General features: G+C 48.5%; 1 protein-coding gene across 1 annotated transcript in view; it reads right to left on the reverse strand.

The window, feature by feature from the left end:
• Positions 1 to 416: 416 nt before the first annotated feature.
• The window catches only part of IGFBP3 (insulin like growth factor binding protein 3), a 95,657-nt gene continuing 83,969 nt past the window's right edge, over positions 417 to 12,104 (reverse strand). Inside the window, exon 4 of the mRNA XM_064169924.1 lies at positions 417 to 1,279. Coding sequence (XP_064025994.1) covers positions 1,226 to 1,279 — 54 coding nt within the window. The 3' untranslated portion in view covers positions 417 to 1,225. The remainder of the gene's footprint in view (positions 1,280 to 12,104) is intronic.

Here is a 12,104-nt window from a genome sequence, read left to right on the forward strand (position 1 = left end):
CTACACTCAAACCAGGTCTGCCCTAGACCATGATGGCACAAAGTTCCTTATAGGTTTGTCCATAACTCCGAGGACCCTAGCAGTATTTAAATGTAATAAGTGCCATAGCACTAAGAGGGGAAGGAGCCTGCCTGCCTCTTAACACTGCATCATAGCACTAAGAGGGCAAGGAGCCTGCTGCCTCTTAACACTGCATCATAGCACTAAGAGGGCAAGAAGCCTGCTGCCTCTTAACACTGCATCATAGCACTAAGAGAGAAAGGAGCCTGCTGCCTCTTAACACTGCATCATAGCACTAAGAGGGAAAGAAGCCTGCTGCCTCTTAACACTGCATCATAGCACTAAGAGGGAAAGGAGCCTGCCTGCCTCTTAACACTGCATCGTAGCACTGAGGGGAAGGAGCCTGCCTGCCTCTTAACACTGCATCATAGCACTGAGGAGAAGGAGCTAGGCATGCCTGCCTGCCTCTCAACACTGCATTACTCTTCTTTGCATGTCAAAACGTGACCTGACGCTCACAAAACACTACTTCTTCAAACATCAGTGCCCCTGCTGCCATTAACTTGTCTTCAGTTGTTCAGTGCCATCACATTTTTGTTGCAAGCAGTTACCATCCACTCAGGTTACCATCTCCCTCCAGGTTACCAACTCCATGACATGGCTGTCAAACTCCTTTAGCAAACCTCTATTTCTTATAAGAGGTGTTTCTGGGAAAAGAAATGGCTTTGACATGATCTAGTTAGGAAGCAGTACACATGGAAGCAAACAAAAAGAGTGAAGAAACACCCAGTGGTGGGAATACAGGTACCAGCAGCTGGCAACAAGCTGAGCAATGAGGTCTGACCTTGCCAGCTGCAGACACAGCAGCATCCCTACTCGTGTCCCCCAAAAAGAGACACAGATACATGAATGGGGTGGCCTAATTCATGTTCCCTAGCAGTTTCTTAAACTCATGCAAACCTATTATAGGGTGGACTGGATGATCTTGGAGGTCTCTTCCAACCTGGTTCATTGCATGATTCTATGTCAAGAGGAGTCATGTTGTGTGCATCTGGGCACTTCTCTTTGTCAAGTGCAAGGAAGGACACAGCCTTGGTGTTCTGTCAGGCTGGTTGAACTCACCTGTTTAGTAAGGAGATTGTGTCATGTTGTCTGCATCTGGGCACTTCTCTTGGTCAAGTGCAAGGAGAGACACAGTCTTGATGTTCTAGCAGGATGGCTGAACTCACCTGTTTAGTAAGGAGATTGTGTCATGTTGTCTGCATCTGGGCACTTCTTTCTGTCAAGTACAAGGAAAGACACAGCCTTAGTGATCTATCAGACTGGTTGAACTCACCTGTTTAGTAAAGAGATCATGCAAGAGGAATCATCTCATCTGCTTAACTTGCAAGTCTTTGCAGCACATTTCTGCATCCCTTCTGAGCTAACTTGGGTATTGTGCTTCAGCTTTGGAAAGAAAATATCATTCTTTGCATCCAGTGGAGCTATCCTGTTCCTTACAGGGGAAACCAAACGTACTCCTCTCTATTTCAATGGCATAGGATGCTTCACAAGACTTTTTAGTTCGAGTTCCAACCCATTAAAAGTAACAGAAACACTAATTTCAGTGTGTTGCAAGTGACTTCAAAGGAAGCAGGCAGAAGCGTACTGTATGACAGGATGCAATGGTTTGGGTGTTCCCTGTCTCCCCCCCCCACACACACACACTTTGTCAATCACCCAGACTAGACTCAGCAGCTCTGGAAACGGAATGAAGCTTTATCTTTACAGCTTAGCACAACATACAAGCAGGTATTTACAATAGATTCAGTTACAGACAGAAATAGACAAGGTAAAAGGTAATACAGAAAACACAGCAGCCCTCCCAGAAACCTGAGTCCCCAGGAGGGGCTCCCAACTGCCCTTCCACCCCTCTCTACCTTACCCAAGGCTTTGGCTTATGCTCACGGTGGCAGGGGGGCTAGGAAGCAGATGGATCAGTCACACAGACAGCAAGTTAGGTTAGAGAGAAGTGCAGCTCAGAAAGCAACTTCCTTATCTATGTATTCTTGTCCTTATCCATCTCAGCAAGCCTATAAGTGCAGCAGACATCACCCTTGTTTCCTTTTCACAGCCTGTCATCTAATTCTTCTCACCAAAACACTCTACCTAGCTTCAAACTAGCACACAGCAAAAACACCCACGAAGCTAACTGGGGCAGTCTTAAGGTTAAGGAATGAGGTAGTAAGTCAAGCTATCATTTTCCCCAACTGCTGCAGCCTCCTGAACCTATAGCTCATTGCTTTCTGCCTACACAGCTATACACTATAGATATATCTATGTGTATGTATGTATGTATATACCTAGTACAATACAATAACTTCATGCTGGGTAACTTCTGAGGAGAGATTTGCATTAATAATACGGGTCTATTTTTTATGTAAATAGAATATTGTAGAGTATCTTTCAGTCTGGGGTTGTTTTGGTTTTGGTTTTGTTTTTTTTTTCCCAGGATTGTTAAAAACCAAGAAGAGCAATTGAATATTTGTCCTATTTTTATGTTTAAAACAAAACAAAACAAGAAAAAAAAAATAAATACAAAGTGAATGGACTGAAATGTTAAATGTGAATGTAAATTTCTTATATTGCAACTTTTATACTGAGTGTTTGCACTATTATAATTTCTGGAATCTAATTCAAAATAAAGGAAAGAAAAACTTGCTTGGATAAACCACCATTTGGGAGTCTTGTTTTTGGCTTGGGGGGGGTGAGGGGAAGGTTGGTTTATTGGTTTTAAAAGCAAGTTGCAGTCGTTATGCTTCACACATAGTTGGCAGATTGCATTGAGCTAGAAGGGACCCTCAAAGGTCATCTCCATCCTGCTGGAGAGGGTCCAGTGGAGGGCTGTGAGGATGATGAGGGGACTGGATGGCATGGGTGATGAGGAGAGGGCTCATTTAGGAGGGGCTTATGAGGAGGGGCTTTTTAGTCTGGAAAAGAGAAGACTTAGAGGGGATTTGATAAATGTTTATAAGTATCTGAGGTGGGGGGGGGACAGGCTCTGCTCACTGCTGCCTGGGATAGGACAAGCAGCAATGGGTGTGGGTGTAAGCTGCAGCAAAAGAGGCTCTGCCTCAACACAAGGGGGAACTTCTTTACTGTAAGGGTCCCAGAGCACTGGCACAGGCTGCCCAGAGAGGTTGTGGAGTCTCCTTCTCTGGAGCCTTTCAAGGCCTGTCTGGGATGTGTTCCTCTGTGTTAGATAGGATTGTCCTGCTCTGGTGGGGGGGGGGGGGGGAGATGGACTGGATGATCTCCTTGAGTCCCTTCCAGCCTCTAACATGCTGTGAGCCTGTGAAGGGAAGAGTGCAACTTGCTCTGTAAGAAGGCTGGGAGAAAGGCCTCTGAGAGCCAAGACATACAACAGCTTGTAAAGGATTGCATGGGAAGGGTTGTGTCCTGAAGACCAGAGGATTTGATTTGATTTGCTGGAGAAAAGGCTACGGAGAGACCTTAGAGTGGTCTGGGTGAGATGATTTGGCATCTGTGGACAAAAAAGCTCCCATCTCACTTTCAGTGCTGAAAGGGGTTTTGCAGCTGTGACTTACCTGAACAGCTAAGTACAATCAGAGCCATCTCCCAGCAGTGCAAAGCAGAGTGAGGCACAAGACTGGGCACACTAATAGTACTGGGCAAAATTACTGGTGCAGTTTCCTTCTAGATGTATTCATCTGTGTTAGACAGGACAAGGAGCAATGGGTGTAAGTTGCAGCAAAAGAGGTTCTGCCTCAACACAAGGGGGAACTTCTTTACTGCAAGGGTCCCAGAGCACTGGCACAGGCTCCAAAGAGAGGCTGTGGAGTCTCCTTCTCTGGAGCCTTTCAAGGATGTGTTCCTCTGTGATCTGTGTTAGATAATAGTGTGCTGCTGTGGCAGGGGGGGGTTGGACTGGATGATCTCCTTGAGTCCCTTCCAACCCCTAACATCCTGTGAGCCTGTGATCCCTCCCTTTCCACAAGCCAGAACTAGATGGCCAGCAGGCACTTTATGTTGTGCAAGGCACAGAGCCCAGCTAAGTGCAAAATCACACAGGTTAAACTCAGATCGATTTGGAAACTGATAAAGTTATATCAGGTAACAATGTCTCTCTCGAGGCTCTGTAGGCTTGGACACTGCACCAAAGTAATTTGATTGTACTGCTTCCAAATGACAGCAGACTCCCATCTGGCTAGCTCAGAGCAAAAGCAGAGGTGCCCAGGTTCTGTCAGCCTGTCCATGCATATATGCCCTGAGATAAGTTGGAAATGCAGAGTCCTTCATGATGGAAAACAGCCTGGAGTCAGATGCGAGAGGCTTTGTTCCAAACATCAGACTGAGGCTCTCCAGCTCTCTCCCCTGCAGGTTAGCACAGTGTGAGCTGTACAGAACCACGAGCCAGCAACATGCCCTCGTGGCCAAGCAGGCCAATGAGCTCCTGGGGTGCATTAATAGAATGTGACTAACAAGTTGAGAGAGGTTCTCCTCCCTCTCTATGCTGCTCTGGAAAGGCTGCGCCTGGAGTATTTATTGTGGTTACTTCTGAGCTCCCCAGTTCAGGAGAGACAGGGAACTACTGGAGAGAGTCCAACAGAGGCTGCAAAGACACTGATGGGTCTGAAGCACGTCTGTGAGATGGAAAGGCTGAGATACCTGGGGCTGTTTAGCCTGGAGAAGAGCTGCCTGAGAGGGGGGTCTTCTCCATGCTCAGCAAGAGCTAAAAAGGGGGGGGGGGGAGGGGAGGAGGGTGCAACAGGCTGGGGCTAGACTCTTTGCAGTGGCACCCAGGAACAGGACAAAGGTCAGCTGGCACAAACTGGAACCTAGTAGGTTACAACTGAACTTAGGAAGAAACTTCTGTGCATTGAGGGTGATGGAGCACAAATGCAGGCTGCCCAGAGAGGTTGTGGAGTCTCCTGCTCTGGAAACTTTCAAACCTAGCCATGACATTGTGACCCTGAGCAACCTAATCTATGTGACCCTGCTTTGGTATGGAGCAAAGCTGGAGATGAGGAAGAAATTCTTTATCATGAGAGTGGTGAGAGGCTGGAATGGGTTGCCCAGGGAGGTGGTTGAGGCCCCATGGCTGGAGGTGTTTGAGGCCAGGCTGGCTGAGGCTGTGTGCAGCCTGCTCTAGGGTAGGGTGTCCCTGGGCATGGCAGGGGGGTTGGAACTGGCTGATCCTTGTGCTCCCTTCCAACCCTGACTGATTCTGTGATTAATTCTGTGATTCTGTTCCTAGGTGAACCTGCGTTGGCAGGGGGGCTGGACTCAATGATCTCCAGAAGTCCCTTCCAATCCCTACCACTCTGTGATTATTCTGTGAATGAGGAGTTTCAGAGACTGCCTTGCTATAGCATAAACCAACCAGGACTGGAACTAGTGTTCTTGTCCAGAAATGTTGCCAGAGGCTATTGTTGATTTTAAATAGGGGGAAGGGGAGACTGGAGAATGAGAACATTGTGTACATTCTGCAGGCATTATTGGTGCACTGCCATTGTATCTGTGTCAGAGCCTTCCCATTTAGCAGCCGTTCCCTAGGGCAGTGGATCACCTAATGCAATGTTCCAGCTGGCAGAACATGATGTTCAAAGGAAGGAAACAACTATACAGGTACCAGTCATGGACCATATTCTCATTTGGACTGTACTGATGAAAGAGAGAAAGAGAGAAAGAGAGAAAGAGAGAAAGAGAGAAAGAGAGAAAGAGAGAAAGAGAGAAAGAGAGAAAGAGAGAAAGAGAGAAAGAGAGAAAGAGAGAAAGAGAGAAAGAGAGAAAGAGAGAAAGAGAGAAAGAGAGAAAGAGAGAAAGAGAGAAAGAGAGAAAGAAAGAAAGAAAGAAAGAAAGAAAGAAAGAAAGAAAGAAAGAAAGAAAGAAAGAAAGAAAGAAAGAAAGAAAGAAAGAAAGAAAGAAAGAAAGAAAGAAAGGAGAAAATAAAACAAAAAAAGGGAAGGGAAGGGGAAGGGGAAGGGGAAGGGGAAGGGGAAGGGGAAGGGGAAGGGGAAGGGGAAGGGGAAGGGGAAGGGGAAGGGGAAGGGGAAGGGGAGGGAAGGGGAAGGGGAAGGGGAAGGGGAAGGGGAAGGGGAAGGGGAAGGGGAAGGGGAAGGGGAAGGGGAAGGGGAAGGGGAAGGGGAAGGGGAAGGGGAAGGGGAAGGGGAAGGGGAAGGGGAAGGGGAAGGGGAAGGGGAAGGGGAAGGGGAAGGGGAAGGGGAAGGGGAAGGGGAAGGGGAAGGGGAAGGAGAAGGAGAAGGAGAAGGAGAAGGAGAAGGAAAAGGAAAAGGAAAAGGAAAAGGAAAAGGAAAAGGAAAAGGAAAAGGAAAAGGAAAAGGAAAAGAAAAAGAAAAAGAAAAAGAAAAAGAGAGAAAAGAAAAAGAGAGAAAAGAAAAAGGAGAAAAGAAAAAAGAGAAAAGAAAAGAGAAAAGAAAAGAGAAAAGAGAAAAGAGAAAAGAAAAGAGCAAGCAAGCAAGCATCCATAGCTAGAAATCAAGCCATGTGGTGGAAATGGGCTGTGATAATTCTGGCTCTCATTAAACCCACTGAACTGTGTAGACAGCCTTTGAGGATGGGAATCTTGAGGTATAGCCAAGCTGTTTAGGAACCTGATCTGATCCTGAACATCCAGTCCTGTGCAGATTGTTTTTACTGTTAGCTGCAGCAGAGGTTTGCATGGATTTCCAGGGTCAAGGCTCAGAGAATAGAAATGGTCTTTCAGTATTCAGAGATTCATAGCTTCAGAGCATGGTTTAGGGTGGAAGGGACCTTAAAAATCATCCACACTCCCCAGCATGGGCAGGGACATCTTCCACTACACCAAGTTGCTCAAGGCCTCATCCAACCTGACCCTTGAACACCTCTAGGGAGGGAGCATCCATGACCTTCCTAGGCAATCTGTGCCAGTGTCTCACCACCCTCACAGGAAAGAATTTCTTCCTAACATTTAGACTAAACCTACCCTCCTCAAGCTTAAAATCTTTCCCTCTCATCCTATCACTACAAGCCCTTGTAAAAAAAGTCCTTTCCCAGCTTTCTCAAAGGCCCCCTTCAGGTGCTGGAAGACTGCCAGAAAGTGTCCCTGGAGCCTTCTCTTCTGCATGCAAAACAACCCCAGCTCTCACAGCATGCCCCTAGAGGAGAGGTGCTCCAGTACTCTGTCTTTGTGGCCCTCTCAGAATCATAGAATGGTTTAGGTTGGAAGTGAACCTCAAAGCTCAGCCAGTTCCAAGCCCCTGCCATAGGCAGGGACACCTCCCACTAGAACAGGTTGCTCAAGGCCTCATCCAACCTGGCCTTGAACACCTCCAGGGAGGGAGCAGCCACAACCTCCCTGGGCAACCTGTGCCAGTGTCTCACCACCCTCACTGCAAAGAACTTCTTCCTAACATCTAGTTTAAATCTCCCCTCTGCCACTTTAAACCCATTACCCTTTGTCCTGTCATTACAAGACCTTGTCAATAGTCCCTCCCCAGCCTTCCTGTAGCCCCCTTCAGATACTGGAAAGCCACTATAAGATCTCCTCGAATCCTTCTCTTCTCCAGGCTGCAGAGCCCCAACTCTCTCAGCCTGTCCTCATAGCAGAGCTGCTGCAGCCCTCTGAGCATCTTCATGCCCCTCCTCTAGACTGGCTGAAACAGTTCCATGTCCTTCTTGTGTTGTTGGCTCCAGAACTGCACATAGGACTGCAGATGTGGTCTGAGAGGAGCAGAGCAAAGGGGCAGAATCCCCTCCCTTGCACTGAACTATCTCCAGAACTTCTATTAATACATCTGCATTACATTAATTAAATCCTCCCAGGCTTCTGCTGCTTTTGTACTTACATTCAGACATTGGCCCACTCTTACTAGACTAGTAATGTCAGGTTAGGAATGAAGAAGCAGAAGGAGCTAGTGGTGAAGTAGTGATGATGATTATGCCTGATTATGTTTTCATTCACCAGGGATAGTCCAGAGACATCAATGAGAGCTTCCATGGAGATGCCATAATGCATCAATTACTGCACCACAACAGACCAAGCAGATGGACCAAGCTAGGAATGGGTGTCAATCTGCTGGAGGGTAGGAGAGCCCTGCAGAGAGACCTTGACAGGCTGGACGGGTGGGCAGAGGCCAGTGGGATGAGACTGAACAAGGCCAAATGCAGGGTTCTATACTTCGGCCACAACAACCCCAAGCAGTGCTACTGGCTGGGAACAGAGTGGCTGAGAGCAGCCAGGCAGAGAGGGACCTGGGGGTACTGGCAGATAGTAGCTGAACATGAGCCAACAGTGCCAGTGACATCCTGGCCTGCATCAGGAGCAGTGTGGGCAGCAGGACAAGGGAGGTTATTCTGCCCCTGTACTCAGCACTGCTCAGGCCACACCTTGAGTGCTGTGTCCAGTTCTGGGCTCCTCAATTCAAAAGAGATGTTGAGGTGCTGGAAGGTGTCCAGAGAAGGGCAAGGAAGCTGGTGAGGGGCCTGGAGCACAGCCCTGTGAGGAGAGGCTGAGGGAGCTGGGGGTGTGAAGCCTGCAGAACAGGAGGCTCAGGGCAGAGCTCATTGCTGTCTACAACTACCTGAAGGGAGGCTGTAGCCAGGTGGGGTTGGGCTCTTCTGCCAAACAAACAGCAACAGAACATGGGGACACAGTGTGAAGTTGTGGCAGGGGAGGTCTAGTCTGGATGTTAGGAGGAAGTTGTTGTCAGAGAGAGTGATTGGCATTGGAATGGGCTGCCCAGGGAGGTGGTGGAGTCACCATCCCTGGAGGTGTTCAAGAAAAGACTGGATGAGGCACTTAGTGCCATGGTCTGGTTGACTGGATAGGGCTGGGTGCTAGGTTGGACTGGCTGAGCTTGGAGCTTTCTTCCAACCTGGTTGATTCTATGATTCTGTGATGAGCTTCCCTATCACACATGTTGTGCTTCACCAAGGCAGTGCATTCCAGTGACTTCATCATCCTTGCCTCAGCCCACATGGGAATCCACCTGCGCGACTCTAATACAGCAGGGAAGAGGGGCACTGAGATCCATGTGGCCTGGCCTCCTGCAGAGGCCTGCACTGGGTCTGGCCATGCTGCTGTGCTGCACAGACACCACATGCTTTGTTTATTATTAGAAGTAAGAAAGCAAAGCAAATCCATCAGTTGCTGGTCGCTGAGAGAGTCTGAAGTCAGACACTTGTTTGGCGCGGGCCAAGCTATGCTCGCAGCCTTGCCAAAGGTCACGCAAGCACCGCTGACTGTTTTCCCCCAAACTCTATAGTTACTCTGTATGTTTATTGAGCTTTGGCAATAATATGATGTGCTCCTCAGCAGCACTGCCAACAGCATTAGAAAGGAGCAGTCGTATCAGAAAGCACACAGCGAGTTGCTGAGGAAAGGTCCCGGTTGAACATTAACCTCCACTGACATGCGGGGCGCAGGAACACGTAGGAAGTGTATAGGACAGCGTGGAGTGGATAAACAACAAGCAGGTGGGACACGTTGTGGCACCTGGGTAAGACTGGAGTGGATCAGCATCTCATGAAGAGGAGGCATTGACGTAATTACAAAGGCAGGTGAAGGCACATCGACTTTATCAGGGGCAGTGACCTCTGCTGCTATTGAAGTGTACCTGGTTTCTTACTACTGAGGTAATTTAGACCTTTTGAAGTCAAATATTAATCCCACAGAACTTTGGGGCTGGGGGGAAGGATGCTTCTCATGGAATCATAGAATCAGGGAATGTTAAGGGTTGGAAAGGACTTTGTTAGATCACTGGAATCACAGAATCAGAGAGTGTTAAGGGTTGGAAGGGACTTCATAAGGTCATTGGAATCGGAGAGTGTTAAGGGCTGAAAGGGACTTCATAAGGTCATTGGAATCAGAGAGTGTTAAGGGCTGGAAGGGACTTCATAAGATCATTGGAATCACAGAAACAGAGAGTGTTAAGGGTTGGAAGGGACTTCATAAGATCATTGGAATCACAGAAACAGAGAGTGTTAAGGGCTGGAAGGGACTTCATAAGATCATTTGAATCAGAGAATGTTTAGGGCTGGAAAGGGCTTTGTAAGATCATTGGAATCACAGAATCAGAGAGTGTTAAGGGCTGTAAGGGACTTCATAAGATCACTGGAATCACAGAATCAGAGAGTGTTAAGGGCTGGAAGGGACTTCATAAGATCACTGGAATCAGAGAGTGTTAAGGGCTGGAAGGGACTTCATAGGATCATTGGAATCACAGAATCAGAGAGTGCTAAAGTGTTGGAAGGGACTTCATAAGGTCATTGGAATCAGAGAGTGTTAAGGGCTAGAAGGGACTTCATAGGATCATTGGAATCACAGAATCAGAGAGTGTTAAGGGCTGGAAGGGACTTCATAGGATCATTGATCCCAACTCCGCTGCCAAAGAAGGATCACTGGAGAGTAGTCACACAAGAATGTATCCAGGCAGGTTTTGAATGCCTCCAGAGAAGGAGACTCCAAAATCTCTCTGGGCTCTCTGTTCCAGTGCTCTGTCACCCTCACAGAAGGAGACTCCACAGTCTCTCTGGGCAGCCTGTTCCAGTGCTCTGTCACCCTCACAGTGAAAAGTGTTTTTCTTTATGTTGACGTGAACCTTGGACGCTTCAGCTTGCACCCTGCCCTGGCTTAGGGTGGATCCTTCCCCCAGCAGAGTGAACTCACTACAACATGGACTGTTGGAAAGTCAGGATGAACAAAATGGTATTTCTTACAGTTTAAACTAAATACAACAGTATGAGGAGAAAAAACTACTACAGAAATATAACAACCTTAAGGAAGATGGGGAAGGGCTCAAGAGGTGGCAAAGCAGCAGCAGCCAAAGCAGCAGCGGGGGAAGATAGCAGCAGGCACAGAAGAAGCCAGCAAGGGGAAGGTCCAAGCTGTGCTTCCAGACATAAAGCTCTTGATGCTCCAATGGAATGATAGTAACTTATCCATTGCTGCCATTCTATGGCCTCTCTCTACAATGCTCACCTCTCCACTGCTAAGTTTCCCTGTTCTGAATTTCACAGTATCCCAGTATCATCAGGGTTGGAAGAGACCTCACAGATCATCAAGTCCAACCCTTTACCACAGAGCTCAAGGCCAGACCATGGCACCAAGTGCCACGTCCAGTCCTGCCTTGAACAGCTCCAGGGACGGCGACTCCACCACCTCCCCGGGCAGCCCATTCCAGTGTCCAATGACTCTCTCAGGGAAGAACTTTCTCCTCACCTCCAGCCTAAATTTCCCCTGGCACAGCCTGAGGCTGTGTCCTCTTGTTCTGGTGCTGGCCACCTGAGAGAAGAGAGCAACCTCCTCCTGGCCACAACCTCCCCTCAGGTAGTTGTAGACAGCAATAAGGTCTCCCCTGAGCCTCCTCTTCTCCAGGCTAACCAATCCCAGCTCCCTCAGCCTCTCCTCGTAGGGCTGTGCTCAAGGCCTCTCCCCAGCCTCGTCGCCCTTCTCTGGACACGCTCAAGCATCTCAATGTCCCTCCTAAACTGGGGGGCCCAGAACTGAACACAGCACTCAAGGTGTGGTCTAACCAGTGCAGAGTACAGGGGCAGAATGACCTCCCTGTTCCTGCTGACCACACCATTCCTGATGCAGGCCAGGATGCCACTGGCTCTCTTGGCCACCTGGGCACACTGCTGGATCATGTTCAGGCGGGTATCAATCAGCACCCCCAGATCCCTCTCTGTCTGGCTGCTCTCCAGCCACTCCGACCCCAGCCTGTATCTCTGCATGGGGTTGTTGTGGCCAAAGTGCAGCATCCTGCACTTGGAGCTATTGAATGCCATCCCATTGGACTCTGTTCATGTCTGAGCTAGAAATCCAGCTCAAGCGGCCGCACACCCATTGCCCCTTGTCCTGTGACTGGATATCACCCAGAAGAACCTGGCTCTGTCCTCCTGACACTTGCCCTTCACATACTTACAATCATGAATGAGGCCACCCCTCAGTCTTCTCCAAGTTAAACAGACCCAGCTCCCTCAGCCTTTCCCCACAAGGGTGATGTTCCACTCCCTTTATACAGAAAGAAACAGTTTAGGAAAGATCTTTCTCATCTGTCAGGCCCTGGAGGGAAATCATCCATCCTGAAGAATAAGCACATCTGTGCCATGCATCTTCC

Source organism: Pogoniulus pusillus, chromosome 32 (genome assembly GCF_015220805.1).
Source record: "Pogoniulus pusillus isolate bPogPus1 chromosome 32, bPogPus1.pri, whole genome shotgun sequence".
NCBI lineage: Eukaryota > Metazoa > Chordata > Aves > Piciformes > Lybiidae > Pogoniulus > Pogoniulus pusillus.